The 16,958-nt window shown below is 43.3% G+C and overlaps 2 protein-coding genes across 8 annotated transcripts in view; one reads left to right on the top strand and one right to left on the bottom strand.

Annotated features, from left to right (window-relative positions):
- The window catches only part of LOC132396111 (aldehyde dehydrogenase family 3 member A2-like), a 35,013-nt gene extending 28,005 nt beyond the window's left edge, over positions 1-7,008 (bottom strand). Inside the window, exon 1 of one of the 5 annotated variants that reach the window (XM_059973572.1) lies at positions 6,846-7,008. Coding sequence is in view for 2 of the 5 variants with exons in the window: in XM_059973570.1 (XP_059829553.1) it covers positions 6,167-6,277 (111 nt within the window). In the remaining 3 variants the exon portion in view is untranslated. Of the gene's footprint in view, positions 1-1,994; positions 2,082-3,312; positions 3,524-6,166; positions 6,347-6,845 lie in introns of those variants that run through there. The other 4 variants (XM_059973570.1, XM_059973571.1, XM_059973574.1 and 1 more) reach the window with 4 other exon arrangements.
- Positions 6,443-16,958, top strand: part of nle1 (notchless homolog 1 (Drosophila)) — a 46,141-nt gene continuing 35,625 nt past the window's right edge. Inside the window, exons 1-2 of one of the 3 annotated variants that reach the window (XM_059973580.1) lie at positions 6,443-6,588; positions 13,313-13,465. In XM_059973580.1, the coding sequence (XP_059829563.1) occupies positions 13,331-13,465 (135 nt within the window). In that variant the 5' untranslated portion in view covers positions 6,443-6,588; positions 13,313-13,330. Of the gene's footprint in view, positions 6,589-6,885; positions 7,095-13,312; positions 13,466-16,958 lie in introns of those variants that run through there. The other 2 variants (XM_059973578.1, XM_059973579.1) reach the window with 2 other exon arrangements.

The following is a 16,958-nucleotide window of genomic DNA, read 5'->3' as shown; positions in this document are numbered from 1 at the left end:
TGACTCTTCTTTGTGTTCCATCTCTCTAGATGTCGTCAGTTCATTGCCCTCATGAACGGACAGCTGTGTTCCATACTCCTTCCCCAGGGTTAGATGCCATTCCACATGCCATGTGTTGGAGCTGAGTCCTGCCAGGGCTAAACACTGCTCCACATAGTCTCCCAAAAGTTCTCTCTCCCCTAACTACTCTCATTAACCTACCAGCAGTTGATCTCGTTTACAGCATATCCCCTGCATAACCTTTGACTTATCCTATCACAAATATTCTCTTTGTTCTATCCATCCCTCCTACCCATCTCCACATATCTTAATACTAACTTGTTTTCTCAACTTCTCAGTTATGACAATGAGGCTTCCACTTGACAGACTTCCACTCTGTTTCTCTTTCCATAGATGCTGCCTGACCTTGCATTTTCTGTTTTTATTTCAGACTTTTTCCAACTACAGTTTTTTAGAAAACATTTATGTGCAATAGGCACCAGTATCATTACTTTACTTTTTTATTGTTGCAGGTAAGTTCTTATAATGCAAAATAATACAAAAAGAACTGCACATAATTAAAGAAGAGAAAGAATTACTTATTTGGAATTTCTAAAGGCTAATAGAGCTAGTCCATATATGCTTTCACTCTCAGCCAGAAATGCTTAGAAATGTTGTTGGTCACATTTTGATGTGGAAGCCCATGATTACATCTCAGAATAATGGAGCTAACTAATTGACACATCATCTGTTATCCTCTGCCAAGAAGCAAAACAAGTGAAGCTAAATAAATAAATCTGTATCCTTTCAGAAAAGTTCACCATGGCAACAGAAGCAGAATGTATGGAACTGAGGCATAAACAGGAATGTGTGGCAAATTGTGCAGCTAATGCTAATTCTTAATTCTTGTTTGGAAGACGTTTTGCATAAATTTCAAATCCAAAGAACAAAAGGAACAATAAAGAACAGATGTTAAAAATGTTATAGATAAGAAGAAAGCTTCAGAGTGATTGTCAAGGGAAGGAAATATTTTACTGAAACAAAGTTCTTCCCAGATCTTGATAAGATGTTTCCTTTGACACAAGGACCTTGAACAGGAGTCATTCTTAATTTGCTGCTTAAAATGGTGATGAACAGAAATCTCTGCACTTGGGATTGAAAGGAGGGCAGCAAATGCAAATTATTTTAACTATATATCCTATAGTCTCAATCATTTATATCCTCTCAATACCCTATAGTGTTTCCAATGTGGAACACACATAAACCTACGGATTCCCAGCTCCAGCTCAAATTTGTACTAAGAGACAGCAGAAACAACTATGATTCCAACCACAAGAAAGTCTGCAGATGCTGGAAATCCAAAGCATACACACACAAAACGCTGGAGGAACTCAGCAGGTCAGGCAGTGTCTATGGATAAGAGTAAACAGTCGATGTTTCGAGTCGAGACGCTTCTTCAGGACTGAGAAGGAAGGGGGAAGATGCCTGAATTATAAGGAGAGGGGAGGGGAAGGAGGCTAGCTGGAAGGTGACAGCTAAAGCCAGGTGGGTGGAAAAGGTCAAGGAGAAGAAGGAGGAGGGACACGAGTGGAAGTAATAGGCAGGTGAGATGAAGTGAAAGGTCAGAGTGAGGATTCGAGGGGGAGGCGAATTAGTTAACTGGAAGGAGAAATCAATATTCATGCCATCAGGTTGTAGTGTACCCTGGCGGAATATAAAATGTTGCTACTCCACCCTGAGGGTGGCCTCAGCTTGGCACAAAACGTGGCCATGGATCAACACGTCAGGACGGAAATTGGAGTTAAAATGTTCAGCCACCGGAAAGACCCGCTAGTGACAGATGGTGCAGAGGTGCTCGACGAAGTAATCCCCCAACTTACAACAGTCTCAGCAATGTAGAGGAAGCTGCATTGGGAGCACCAGATACGTTAGATGACCACACCTTTCAGATAAAACCAGATTATTTTTCTCCAAATAATTCATTGTTTCTAACTATCCCAAAGATCAATTCGTACCTGCTTTTTGTTTGAAATGATACTTAGCTCGAACAGGAAACAGGAGATTAGCAAATCACTGCTTCAACCACAAGCCTCTTCTTGAAATTCAGCTTTCTCCAGGAAACAAACCAACTTCTAAATATTAATCAGGTTTTCCCCAGTATCAAATTTAAACCAAACCTCCCCCTCAATAGCCTTGGTAACACAAACTCCCTTTTTATTCACATTCCATTGATTTCCTTTTAAAACTCCAGGAAACCACTAAGGCCACGTCTCTAAAATCAAGGTTTCATTTAAGGAACTTAAATAAACTGTGAAATGATTTTAAAAAATGGAGGGCTATGTCAGGGGGTGGTGGTGGGAAGGGTTAGATTAATCTTCCAGTTGGTTAAAAGGTCAGCATAATGTTGTCAGCTGAAGGGCCTGTACTGTGCTGTAGTGTTCTATGTTCTAAATAACCTATCAAAATTAAATAAAAATCAGAAAGAATTACATATGCTGGAAACGTGAAATATGGACAAAGGACTCAGTAAGTCGAGCACCATTCACAGAAAGAAACAGTGACAATGCTTCAGGACAAAACCTCTTCTTCTGAACTGGAAAGAGAGAAAATGCATTAATTTTAAATTTGCAGAAAAGGGAGAGGAAAGGTGCATTTGACCTCTGATTAGATGAAGTGAGCATTGCCTAGGGGGATAAAAGGTCATCTAGTTGGTCAGTTAATGGAACAGTGAGAGAGCAAAAAAAAAGGAGCATAAAATGCTACGAAAAGCCAGACTACTCTACAGGAAAGAGAAAACTGAGGCAATACTGTATTATTGGAGGAGGGAGAGCTGAAGAAGAATCCAATAGGAGAGGACAGTGGATCATGGGAAGGAGGAGGGAAACCAGAAGGAGGTGAGGAGAAGATCTTGTTGCCCTCTCACCCCTTCTCCATCCTCACCTCCCTCTGGTTCCCTTCCACCTTCCGAAGGTCCACTGTCCTCTCCTATTAGATATCATCTTCCATTCTTTATATCTCTTCTACCTAACCCCACCCTGATCCAACCACCTCCTCCTCACCTGGTCTTATCCTTCCCCTCTAGCAACCTGCTTATTCAGTCTTCTGCCTGCTTCCTTCCCAGTCCTGACGAAGTGTCTCAGTCTGAAACATTGACTGTTCATTCTAAGTTCTTCCATCATTTTGTGTGATTTGCCCACGATTTCAAGCAACTGCAGAATCTCTTGTATTTATGAATTTGAATGTATTTAAATCTTACATCCATCCCACAACGTGAGGGAGTAAAAATGTTTGTGTTATGACTCCGTCGCAATGTACAGACACGTGAATTTCTACCTCAAATGGCTTGTAGAAAGAAGCTGTCCCGTAGCCTTTTGGTCCTGGCTTTAATGCTGCGGTAACATTTGCCAGACAGAAGCAGCTGAAACAGTTTGTGATTGGAGTCCCCAATGATCTTCCAGGCCTTCTTTCTACACCTGCTGCTGTAAAAGTCCTCAAAGGAGGGAAGTTCACATCCCCAGATTTGCTGGGCTGTCCGTACTCTGTAGTGCCCAGTGATCAATGTTGGTGCAGTTCCCGTACCAAGCGATGATACTGTTACGTACCCAGTAACTGGGTGTCTGACCAGCAGAGAAAGAAGAATCCACTGGAGTCTGGTGGTACCAAACTAAAGGTGTTTATTAGTAAACTACACAATACAATATCAACAATGCAAATATACATATAAAACAAGTTAGTAGTAATAAACCTAAAAGTGTAGGAATAATAATAATCAATAATAAACAAGTTCTATCGATGTCTAGGGGTAACTGAATTGTCATAGAAAAGTATAAAGTTCAGTTCATAAATACTGAAGTAGTTATGGTTGTTGTGTTGAAATCGTTGGAGAGAGAGAGAGAGAGAGAGAGTGAGCGAGAGGTAACAGCTGCAGCAGCCAAACCTGCCGTTGCTTTCTTAATCCGTCGTATCATTGTGGTCATTCAGTTATGACCCCTCTGGTCTTCAGCTAGACCGTTCTTCTGTGGTGGACTCGTCACTCTGGCATGAGTGGACACACACACAAGTCCCCACCGGCCCTGCTGTAACACTGTGAGCTTTACTGACCGATCTCCTGGTTCTGTCTTCGAAGCTCCCACCTTTCTGTGGGTTCCCAACAGTCAATCAGTGTTCACTGGTGTGTCTGAAGGGTGTCTCTCCAGACCTGTCTTTTTATCCCCACTCACGGGGTCTCAGCTATCCATCAACTCTGAATGACCATGTCCGTCAAATCAGGCCACTCCTGCTACCTCCTGAGGAATGTTAACGAGCAAAGTCCTTGTAGTAAAAGGTAAATAATCCAGGAAGAGTGATAATACAGTACATCAGCAGTCTCCCTCCCTCTCTTATCTGTAGCAGATGTTCTTGCCTGGGCTTTATCTCTCTCTCTCTCTCTCTCTCTCTCTCTCAATAGCAGCATAACAACAGCAATAGTTCATAGTTCTCAGGAGGGGGGTTGGGAATGGTTAACTCTGCACCCCATTGTCCACCGGGTCTGTTTATCACTCATAACAAAACAGAGTCAGGATGTTCTCAAAGGGGCCCTTGTAGAAGATCTCGAGGATTTGGGGCCTCATGCCGAACTTCTTCGATTACCTGAGGTGGAAGAGACTTTGTTGTGTTTTTTTTGCCACACAGCTGATGTGTACAGTCCCGGTCAGATCTTCAGTGATTTGTTTACCGAGGAACTTGAAACTACTCACCCTGTCGACTGCAGACCATTGATGTTGATCGGGGCGAGCCTGACTCCGTTCCTCTTGTAATCCACAATCAGCTCTTTTTGTTTTTTGGACATTGAGGGAGAGGTTGTTATCTTGGCACTACGGTGTCAGGATGCCAACCTCTCCTTTGCAGGCTGTCTCGTCACCACTAGAAATAAAGCTGATCACTGTCGTGTCATCTGCGAGTTTGATCAGCAGATTGGAGCAGTGTGTGGCAGCACTGTCGAGGGTGTAACAAGTCAGGTCAAGTTAAGTCGCTTTTTCTTGTCATTTTGACCATAAACAGCTGGTACAGTACACAGTAAAAATGAAACAAAGTTCCTCCAGGACCATGGTGCTACATGAAACAAAACAAAACTACACGAGACTACAGACCTACACAGGACTACGTAAAGTGCACAAATAAGTGCAGGGCAGTACAATAATTAATAAATAAATAAACAAACAAACAATAGGCACAGTAGAGGACAAATTTCAATATTATCATAAATGATGTAGATGTTAATCTAGACTCTGGGTACTGAGGAGTCTGATGGCTGGGGGGGAAGAAACTGTTGCACAATCTGGTCATGAGAGCCCGAATGCTTCAGTACCTTTTGCCAGATGACAGGAGGAAGAAGAGTTTGTATGAGGGGTTCAAGAGTAGAGGAGGGGGTATCAGACCAGGGAGTTCTAGCCTTGCTTCAGCCAGGGAGGGAGTGAGAACAAAGATGTGTAAAATATGTCATTATATGTAGTTGAGAGCCATGGTTCAGGGAGAAAGACAATATCTAACTGACACCTACGTGGAAAGCCTTCACCAGCAGAGGAAATGAAAAGGAGCTCGGGTGAGAACAAGTATGTTGGAGATAGCTGTGGAAATCTATGGGTTTATTGTGCCTGGTCTATCCTTTGAGATAGAGATGGATTACACCAACAGGGTGGAAATTGGCAACTGAAGTGATGATAATTTTGAGCTCAGTTTGAGAGTAGAGGCATTGGGTGTGTTGGGGAACATGAACAGCATCGAAACAAAGAACCCTAGGCGCACATCCCACAATAGAGAGGTGTCCCAGGGCTACACCTCTGATCGGGGGAAAGTGGAGTGGGATGGAAGGACGAGCAGAGACGAAATTCTACCCGGGAGATGAGTGAGCTAGAGGTGGGACACTTGTTGGATCTCTATCACGATTAAAACTTGGAGGAGGTGAGAGGCGATGTAAGAAGCGCGGTTTTCAGCAAAATTGATCATGAATTAGGATGTCTCCTGGAGTTTGGGCTTGAACTATCCTGTAGTATTCACTGAGTCAACACCAGAGATAAATTGTAAGGCTTGATTGCTTTGCCCCAGAGTGGGATACAGTTAAAATCTCTTATCAAGCCCATTCGGAAAGTTAACAGAAGATGCTTGTTGAGGTAGATGACTAGTTCCGCTTTCTAACGGCGGGACTTACCGCTTCGGGAGGGAAAGGGGAGAGGCCGCCGGTAGCCTGAGGGAGACCGGGGTCGATCCGCGACCTCACCGCGATCGCCGATGGAACCGCTGCGCAGCAGAATCTCGACATCAACGCGCGACCCCGCGTGCACGCCCACTGGGCGCGATCACGCCCCGTGCCTCCTGACGGGCTGCCAGTCACTGCGCGCGCTCGCGCTCGCGCTCGGGACGGGCCTGACGTCACCGCGTGCGCGCCCCCACGCAGGACGCCATCCTGTTCAACACTGCGATGCCATGCTGGGGGTTTCCGGCGACCCGGGGACTGGGTGACCCTTAATGCAACCCCTAATTCTAGGGTAGTCAGTCCAGGGGAACCTCCTCCCCATTTACCTAGTTGAACTTGGTTAAGAGTTCTGTGTGTTTCCGTAACGTCGGGCTGAGGTATATTCCTGCAACCGTAATCTCGCTTTCCACCCTATTCCCGGGGCTGTGCTCCGCTTGTCGCTTCTCTCTACTTACGTTCCTACCTTCACTAACTGCTCTAAAGCTTCAACGAAATAAATATGCTGGAAGTACTCAGCTGATCAAACAAAATCTGTGCAAGCAACAGCTGCATTCTAATTTTCGGTCCACGATCCTGAAATAGAAACGCTTGTTCAGGTTATTAAATAAAAAATACTGTATTTCTTATTGTTTACCTTATCTTTCCCACCTGACGTGCTTTGGAGAAAAGCAGTATTGTACAGCGGTCCTCCCGGCCGCAGGAGGCGCTGTGGCGGGTCTGCCAGCGAGGCGGCTGCTCGGCTTGCTGGCTGACCGCGTGGACACGCTTGCCCCCCGGCTTCGCGAGTGACGGCGGCCCGCTGCATCCTGACTTAGGTCAGTAACTGGTGGCTCCGATATCTTTTCGTGCTCAGGCCCGGGCGTCCGTCTGAGTGTCATGTTCGGTATGAAACCTGCGGCCGCGGGGTGGGCTGCAGGCGGTGCTCTGTTACAGAGCATGGGGCAGTGGCTAGAGGCCGGGGTCGTGGAGCTTGTGTCTGGGGTGTCTGTCTCTGTCTGGGAGCTTGCTGGGGAAGGGGGCGGGAACGTGTGGGGTCCTGTAGTGCGTCCAGGGTGTTGGACTGCACTGGGGTGAGGGGCTCTGCAATACGTTAGAAACCCCACGGTACACGATCGTATTATGTTCGGGTCTTGGGGTCTGCAATAAGCCCCTCTGCAGACTGGGCCACAGGACGACTCCAAGCTCCACAGTTTGTCCGCTCATTATGTTCCCCAGGTCCCTTGCCATGCTTTAAGCACTCTTTGCTGGTGGTGTGAGAGTGTTTTGCTTTCAGAGCTTAGAATGAGTATGGTTTTCAACTGTTTGAAGGATTGAAATGTCCATTACAATAATAATCAGGACCTTCACAGGTTCCCTATCTTGGTCAGATTTTCCCCAACCTCATTCCCTGGGACCATGGCAGACAAGATGCTGCTGTCTCTTTTCCCCAAAGTAGCTGGTAGCTCGTGGATAGACTGTCCAAATCATGCCCTCGTTTATATAAGCCCTTTAGTAGATGTTTGGCAGAGGTTAGAAACCAGATCCTGATTACCGAGATCGTGCTCTCCCTACCTAGCTGATCTGGGTGAGTTGACCACCTGCTCAGATTGGTTCTGCTACTCTTTGTGTAAGCTTACAGCACGTTACTGAAGCAAATTCAGACAATTCTTGAAGTTTTGTATTGATGTACAATGGCACAGCTGATGGAGCATTGCCTCACAGCACCAGGTCCGCGTTCAAACCTGACGTTGGTTTTGAGATTGGTTTTATTGTCGCATGTATCTACGTTATAAAGATAAGCTTTATTTGTCATCTGTACATCAAAACATAGGGTGTGTGTGCCAGTACATTCCAGGGATGTGCTTCGGGCAGCCCGCAAATGTCAACATGCTTCCAATGCCAACGTAGCATTCCAGTGACCACAATTTGTAACCCTAACTTGCATGTCTTTGCAATGTGGGCAGAAACCGGAGAAATTGGAGGAAACCCATGCGTTCACAGGGAGAAGGTACAAATTTACAGGCAGCTGTGGGAATTGAACCCGAGTGGCTGGCACTGTAAAGCGTTAGGCTAGCTGCTTTACTGCCGTAATGAAGATACAGGGAAAAAGTTGTCTTGCACAATGTTCATACAGATCAGATCATTACACAGTGTATTGAGGTACCACAAAAACGGTGCAGAATAAAGTGTAACAGCTACAAAGTGCAAGTTCATAATGAGGGAGATGGTGAAGTCAAGAGTTAACTTTGTCAAACAAAGGGTATGTTCAAGAATCCAATAACCGGATAGAAGCTGTCCTTGAACCTGGTTGGTATATGCTTTCAGGCTTTTGAATGTCCAGGGCGATTGGGGTCTTTGATTATGCTGGCTGCTTTACAGAAGCAGCGAGAAGTATAGACAGATTTCATAGAAGGGAGGTTGGTTTCCATCATGTGCTATGCTCTGTCACTACCGTGCAATTTCTTGACGTCACTTGCAGAGCAGTTATGCCATACCAAGCGGTTATGCATCCATGGTGCTTTGATACAAATTGTTAAGAGTCAACGGGGACATGCTGAATTTCTTTGGCCTTCTGGGAAAGGAGAGGCATTGGGTTTGTCTGTGTGGAACTTGCCCATTTTCTTTGACTGCAGAAGTTTCGCCTGAGTCCTTCTCTTTCCTTCCATATGTCAAGAGCATGCATGCTGTTTCAGTCACTTCAAGAGAATAGGTGGCTGGTGGAGTGTAGGGTAAATAAGTGTACCAGTAATTGACGGTCTCAGTGGCTGAAGGGCCTATTCCCATGCTGTATTTCACTGACTTCACGGCTATGATTCACCCTCGGACCTCTCTCCGACGCTGTTCAATCATGAAGTAAAGATTAGCTTTATTTAGCAGTCCAGGGATGTGCTGGGGGCAGCCCGGAAGTGTTACCATGCTTCTGGTGCCAACATAACATGTTCACAACTTACTAACTCTAACCCATACATCTGGAATGTTGGAGGAAACTCCAGGAAAAAAAACCCAAGTGTGTCACATAGACAACAGCAAGAATTGAACTCCGATTGATGATAGCTGGTGTGATAAAGTATTGTGCTAACCACTGTGCTACTGTGCTAAATGTGATAGTGAGAGGAAACTGAAGCACTGGCTGCCCACAGGATGTCTCCGTGAAGGATGTGAGCGTCAGCGAAGTAGGTTTCTCTTTGGCGAGGTGGTTGTGGTGCAAAGTCATGTTGTGGAAATGGAATTAAGGTGTAGATCTTGAGAGGGGTTCCAAAATTATGTCATTCTTTGCTTGTAATGCAGGTATTTATGTTTGTTTCTCAATATCAGAACTAAGTTTATTATCACTGTCTTGCGTGGTGTGAACTTTGTTGTTTGTGGCACTAGAACAGAGCAAAGACATAAAATTACTATAAATTACAAAATCAATAACATTTAGAAAAAGAATAATGAGATAGTGCTCATGAACTATTCAGAAATCTTATGGTGAAGGAGAAGAAGCTGTTCCTAAAATCTCGAGTCTGCGTCTTCAGCTGAGATCAGGGGTTCCCAAACTGGGGTCCATGGACCCCTTGCTTAATGGTATTGGTCCACGGCATTAAAAAAAATTGGGAACCCCTAACTTGGAGCATAGATGAGTGCTTGGAATAATAATATTCCAGTCACAAAAATGTGTTTGTGGGAAGGGCAGGGCTGACAGCAAATGTTCTGGGGTATGGAAGTTTCATATATAACAGGGGGTTTACTAAAGAGGATGGGGTGGCACTGTTGATTAGGGAGAACATAGTACTCAATGATTATCCAATGAGTCCTCTTGGACAGAATTCTGGAATAAAAGATGGACATTCAGTTGTCTGGGTTTATTCTTTCGGCCTCCCAATTTTCAACAGCAACAAGAGGTACAGATGTGTAAGCAGACAGCAGAAAGGTTAGGGTAAAGTAAATTTATTATAAAAATGTATACAATGTATGTCACTATATACTAACTTGAGATTAATTTTCTTGTGGGCATTTACAGGAAAATAGAATACAGTTGAATTTCATAACAAGATAAATAACAAATGCAAGTAGTCAATGTGCAAAATAAGACATTGTGCAAATAATAAAAGTACTGAGATCATGAATTGATGAGTTCTTGGGAGTGAGTCTATAGGTTGTGGAATCAGTTCAGAGTTGAAGGATTTTAATTATATCTGTATTGACTGAGATTGTTTGAATCCAATTTTATTCTCTACTCATTCCCATTAACTTCCCCAAATTCTCCCACTTAATTACATACTTGATGGCCAATTGATCCTTGGCAGGTGGGAGGGAACCAGAGCACCGAGAGGAAACCTACGTGCTCACAGGGAGAAAATACAAACTCCATAACTACAGCACTTGAGATCAAGATTAAAGCCAGGTGACTGGAACTATGAGACAGCAGCTCTGGTAGATGTGGCAAATTCTTGTTGAATGCTCAGTCTGTATGACAAGATTTTAATGTCCTGGTAGATCTCCTGTGCCCTTGCTTTCTGAGCGTAGGGAAAAAGAAATAAGCGTGCTCAAGGGGAGGGAAGCAATAGAGACATAGGTGATAACAAAAACATATTTGTATTGAAGATGGGTACATGCACCTAGTGGCCACATTATTAAGTACAGGAGTGGAACCCGGTGTGGTCTTCCTGTGCTGCTGCCCATCCACTTCAAGCTTCAATGTGTTGTGCATTCAGAGATGCTCTTCTGCCACACACTGTTGTAATATGTGGTTATTTGAGTTACTGTCACCTTCCTGTTGAACCAGTTTGACCATTCTCCTCTGCCCTCTCAAGATGGTTTTGCCTACACAACTGCTACTCCCTGGATTTTTTTTATTTTTCACCCCATTCTCAGTAAAGTCTAGCGATTGTTGTGTGTGATGATTTCAGGAGATCAGCAGTTTCTGAGATACTCAAACCACCCCTTCTGGCACCAACAATCACTCTGCACACTTGGATCACATTTCTTCCCCAGTCTGATGTTTGGTCTGGACAACAACTGAACTTCTTGACCATGTCTGCATGCTTTTATGCATTGAGTTGCTGCCACATGATTGGCTGATTAGATATTTGCATTGATGAACAGGTATACCTAACGTGTGAGTGAGTATATGAGTGTAATGTGTCTTGTATTCATCTTTAACATTCTTCACCAAGGACTGTCATATTTAAATTTGACTCTTGACCTGAAAATAGACACACATTGCAGCTTCAGTTAAATTTAATATAAAACTTGAAAAGGTAAAAGGTTTGGGAGTGCAATATAGTAACTGCTCTGTCCTTTGAAAAGCTTGCTACAAGCTGTTCTTAAGTAGATGATAACTCCCTTCATCAGGTCTCAGTGTTGTATCATCCCAACAGATGAAGTCCAGCTTCAGATAGCACTGCATCCCAGAAAGACGGGCAATCATGGGTGAACAAGTTTAGGGCTTTTTTTTTTATTAAGATGCGTAAACAGCATCCCAACCTTGTTGGCACTTGTGCCATCTTGCCGCAAAGTTCAGTCCAATCTGTATAAATCTGTGCTAGCAGATAGGTTAGTTTACAGATCCTGTGGTGCTTAGGCAATTTACAGCAATTTTTTCATTTAGAGAAACAGCAGTGTAACAGGCCCTCCTAGCCCAACAAATCTGCACTTCCAATTTACACTTTTGACCAATTAACCTATTAATCAGTACGTCTTAGGGATGTGAATGGAAATCTGACCACCCGGTACAGTCACAGGAGAAAGTTTAAATTCCTTACTGATAGCAGCAGGAATTGAATCCGACGTAGAGGCACTGCAATAATATTACATCAACTGCCATGCTACCGTGTCACCCTTTTCTATTACATCTGGTTTAATACTGTACTGAATAGCAAGTTAAACTACTAGCAACCCCATGGATCCATAGAACATTACAGCACAGAAACAGGCCTTTTGGCCCTTCTTGTCTGTGCCAAACCATTTTTCTGACTACCTGCACCTGGACCATATCCCTCCATACACCTCTCATCCATGTATGGATCCATAGAATATTAAATTCTGAATATATAAGATGACACGGGAATGTGGTGCGGTAGAACACTGATAACTAAATATTATATCAGACGTCTCACATTTTCCAATCCATCAGATTCCTGTTTAATGGAAAATAATACATTAGAATATAAATAGGAGTAAATGTCTTTGGGTCTTTGAAAGAATTGCCTAGTTAGTCCCACTTCTTGCTCTTTCTTTGTAGCCTTGCAATTTAATCCCATCCCCCAATTTTTGGGTATTAATTTCATATTTGTGGTGGGATGACACCAAGGTCTCAGTTTGCTTGGGATTTATTATAGCCAAAGATGACTACTATACATTGAGATTTTTCGTTAAGTAGCAACATTAGTGTGTAAACAAATGTTCAATAGGAATTATTACAAAATCCTGTATAGTTATAAAATTCCTGTCGACATTTTGTTAATATAGTATGGGGTACCACGGCAGCGCAGCAGTCAGCGTGACACTATTACAGCTCAATTTTGACCTGTCTGCAGATTCAGTATGTCCTTCTAATAAGTGCTTGGGTTTCCTCCAGGTGCTCCAATTTTCTCCCATAGTTCAAAGACATACCGGTTAGTAGGTCCTTGTAAATTGTCCTGTGATTAGGCTGGGGTTAAATAGTTGGTTCACTAGGTGTAGTGGCTCATTGGGCTGGAAAAGGTTTGTTCCGCACAATATCTGAATAAATAGAGATGTGGAAACTAGTTAAACAGGTTATTATTGTGCTTAGTACAGGTGTTCCCCCCCCCCCCCCCCTTACAGAGGTAGAGCGTTCCTATGAAACCTTTCTTAAGCTGAAATAGCATAAAGCGAAGAACCATTAATTTATTAGGGGGAAACTTTCATAAAAGCGAAAGTCCTCTTGGTAATGCGAAAACAGGTTACTAATGTAGGTCTTTTGTAAAAAGCGAAGTGGCATAAAGTGTACATTTGTAAAGTGGGGGATACCTGTATGAAAGTCAGGGTTTTTAAAAATTTTTTTCAGTGTCCATATTTGTTAACTCATTATCCTGTGCAGGTGAATAGCATTGATGTCGAGGACTGCTGTCCAGACCTATAAGTTTAATAATCTTTTACCATTATTTCTCCCCCCAGATTTTTTACTGTTTGACAATGAAGGAAGAAATTCAGCGACTGCTGGTGCAGTTCAAGGATGAGAGTGGGGAGGTTCTGGGGTCACCTTTCGATGTGCCCATTGACATAACACCTGACAAACTGCAACTCGTGTGCAATGTTCTGCTGCCCAAGGTAAAAGGCTTTATATGTCTCATGCAGCCTCTGGCATCCTTCGAATGGTAACTGGCCTTCGTTGTCTTAAGAGCAAACCAAGACTTGCATTTCCTGAGTGCCTTTCACATCCCTTTCTATAAAGTCCTGAAGTAATTTGCTGCTAATAAAATCTTCCATGAATGTTTATCATTATTATAATGGCAGCCAGGTTGAAGACAGCAAGTTCCCACAAGCATTAATGTGGTAATAATCAGATTTTTGTAGTAATAGTTGTTGAGGGTTAATTAAGTTCACTGCATGTGTAATGCTTTACAACACCAGCAATTGGGTTTGAATTCCTGCCGCGGTCTGTAAAGAGATTGTACCGCAGTTTTCCTCCGGGTACTCCCGTTTCTTCCCACATTCGAAAGATAGAGGGTTAGTAAATTGTGGGCATCCTATGTTGGCGCTGGAAGCATGGCAACTTGTGAGCTGCCCCCAGAACCTCCTTCAACTATGTTAGTCATTGACACAAGCAGTGGATTTCACTGTACGTTAGAAAGAATGTTGGATGGCTTTCCCGTTCATGTTTAAAATACTGGGATGGTTTACCTTCATTGTTAGATCTCCATTTTTAACGTGGGCGGCATGGTAGCACAACAGTTAGTACATCACTTTACAGCTCCAATCAAAGATCGGCGATTGTGGTTCAATTCCTGCTACTGCCTATAATGAGTTAGTATGTTTTCCTCATGATTATGTGGGATTCCTTTGGGTGCTCCAGTTTCCTCCCACATTCCAGAGACATATGGGTTAGGATTAGTAAGTTGTGGGCATGCTATGTTAGTGTCCCAAACTTGGAGACACTTGTGGGCTGCCCAGCACAATCTGCACTGATTTAATTTGACACAAACGATGCATTTCAGTGTGTGTATTGATATACATGTGATAAATAAAACTAGTCTTTTTTAGCCATGAGAGATTCTACGGATGCTGCAAATTTAGAGTAGCTCCCATAAAATGCTGGAGGAACTCAGCAGGTCAGGCAGGTATATATGGAGAGGAATAAGCAATTGATGTTTCGGGCTGGGACCTTTCATCAGGACTAATAATCCTGAGAGACTGCGCCATCAGAAATACAATACTCCCTCAGTACTGCATTCAGTTGTCAACCTGGGTCTTTGTGCTGAAGTTCTCGTGTCCGAAACGTACCAGTCTGGATGAGAGGATGATACAATGAGCCACAGCTGACACAGTCACAATGGGAGTCGAGTCCTTTCTTGGTGAGGCACCTTGCTAAAGTGGGACAAAGTGCACTGAAAAACTGGTAGTACCTTATAGCAGGAACATTGACAGGGTATTTGCTCTATGGCTGACCGCTGTGCTTAAGATAATGGAGAGAGATTTCTGGGAATCAATCTTTTCCACTTTTAATCCACATTTCAACAGCACAGTGAGTAGAATTGTAGCAGTAAAGGTGGTGCTGAGGTTTCACTGCACCCTGTCTTTGATTCTGACCTTAGTTGTCTGCAGTTCTCCCTTTGACCATATGGCTTTCCCTCAGGTACTTTGGTTTCCTGTTACTCACAGATTTGGTTGATCAATTGGCAAAATGTAATTACTTCCAGCTAAGATGGGCAGCAGAAGAATCAGTGGGGAGGTTGTGGTGTAGTTGGTTTATTATTGTCAGGTGGACTGAGATAGTGAAAATCTTCCTTTGATATGCCATTCATAGAGATCATTCGAAACATAAGTACATTGAGATAGACCAACGGTAAAAGTAGTTACAGCATGGTCACAAGCCCTTCCAGCCCAATGCACCCATGCTGTTCAATTACACCCATGTGATCGATTAACATACTAATCCGTACGACTTCGGAGGGCTTGGTGGGGAAGGATCATGGTGTGGGGTTCTTCTACTGGAAGGGGAGGGCCAGTGGGAGGAGGAAGTCCCTCAGTTAACGTGGTTGGTAGTGTACCTCCCCAGGGAGCCACATGAGTGGCAGCAATGCTAGTAATCTGTATGAATGTAGTATGGAAAGCATAGACTATGCATGCAAAAATTGAAAAGGCATTGAATGGTTTATTATTGTAATTGTTAATTATGAAAAAAGTTCATTTCATTTTTTTTAAAAAGTACATTTTTGGAATGTGGGAGGTCAGGAGGAGAATGTACAAACTCCTTACAACAGCAGCAGCAATTGAACTCAGGTCATTAGCGCTGTAATGACATTATGCTAACTGCTATGCTACTGTGCCCGTCCTGTAAAATAGTGTTGCAGTTAGAGTGCAAGTGCAGTCATAAATCCAAATAAGCTGCAAAGCCTGTGATGAGGTAGATTGAGGGATCAAGTCCTTCTTCACACGGCGATGCTGTGGCAACGTAGCAGTTAGCATAATGCTTTACAGTGCCAAGTCATGTAGGTTCAATTTCTGCCGCCGTCAGTAAGACATTTGTTTTCCCCATGACTGCACTGGTTTCCTCCAGGTGCTCCGGATTCCTCCCACAGTCCAAAGAAAGGGTTAACAGGTCACATGGGTGTATTTGGGGGGTGTGAGCTTGTTGGGTCGGGAGGACCTGTTACCGTGCTGTATGTCTAAATAAATATAAAAAATAAAAGAGATCTGTTTAAGAGTCTTATAACAATGGGATAGAAGCTATCCTTTATTGAGGTGGTGTGTATTTTGGGATAATAAGATATAGGAAATGAATGGGTGAGGGGGTTGAATGGATACACGAGAGGCAGCATGAACTCAATGCGCAGAATGGCCTCCTCCCCATGTTATAAAGAATTGTGAAATAGCAAAAATACTCAGCTGTCCTGAGATCATGAAAAGTGTTCGGTAAGTGCAAGGGTTTCTGTTTGTGCAAGAATTTAGAGCTTTATTATCAAACTGCTATGGTCAGTTTGAATCTTGCAAGATGGTGATGTGATGGAAAAGATGAAAAGGAAGGTCAAAAGACTAATTCCCAGTATAAAACATCTTACTGACACTTGTGGAACTGAAACCTGAGTAAATTTTATAAGTTCATGTTTGCTTCAAGTGGACTATCGGAATGTAACTGCTCAGTGAGCACAAGATCACAATTTTACCAAGCAATTAGGTTAGACATTGAGAGCTACTACTTCTCCACAGCAAATAGTGGCCATGTGACCCAAGTTGCAAGCTTGGTACATTAGACGCAGGTACACTGAATTCCTTCAATCAAATGTTGGACCAGTTTCCAATTTGGGTGCAGGGTCGGTTCTGAGAAAGTGTAATCAAGGTCAGATCTAGTTCTGATCACCTGAGAAGTATTCTAAATTTTTATCCTCCTCAGATTGAAGGAAATCACAAAACACTACAGCAAAGAAACAGGCCCCTCAGCCCATCTAGTACATGCCAAACTATTAATCTGCCTAGTCCCATTGATCAGCACCCAAGACCATAGCCTAAATGCATACCTTTGCACTGAGGTGTACTAAACTTCACAAATTTTGTCAGTCGGGCTGGATTATTAGAGCCTTTACCCTTTGTCGTCGTTGTGTTT

This window comes from Hypanus sabinus, chromosome 6 (assembly GCF_030144855.1).
Source record: "Hypanus sabinus isolate sHypSab1 chromosome 6, sHypSab1.hap1, whole genome shotgun sequence".
Classification (NCBI taxonomy): Eukaryota; Metazoa; Chordata; class Chondrichthyes; order Myliobatiformes; family Dasyatidae; genus Hypanus; species Hypanus sabinus.
Note: the sequence above shows the minus strand (reverse complement) of the source record. Positions and strands in the feature narration are given on the sequence as shown.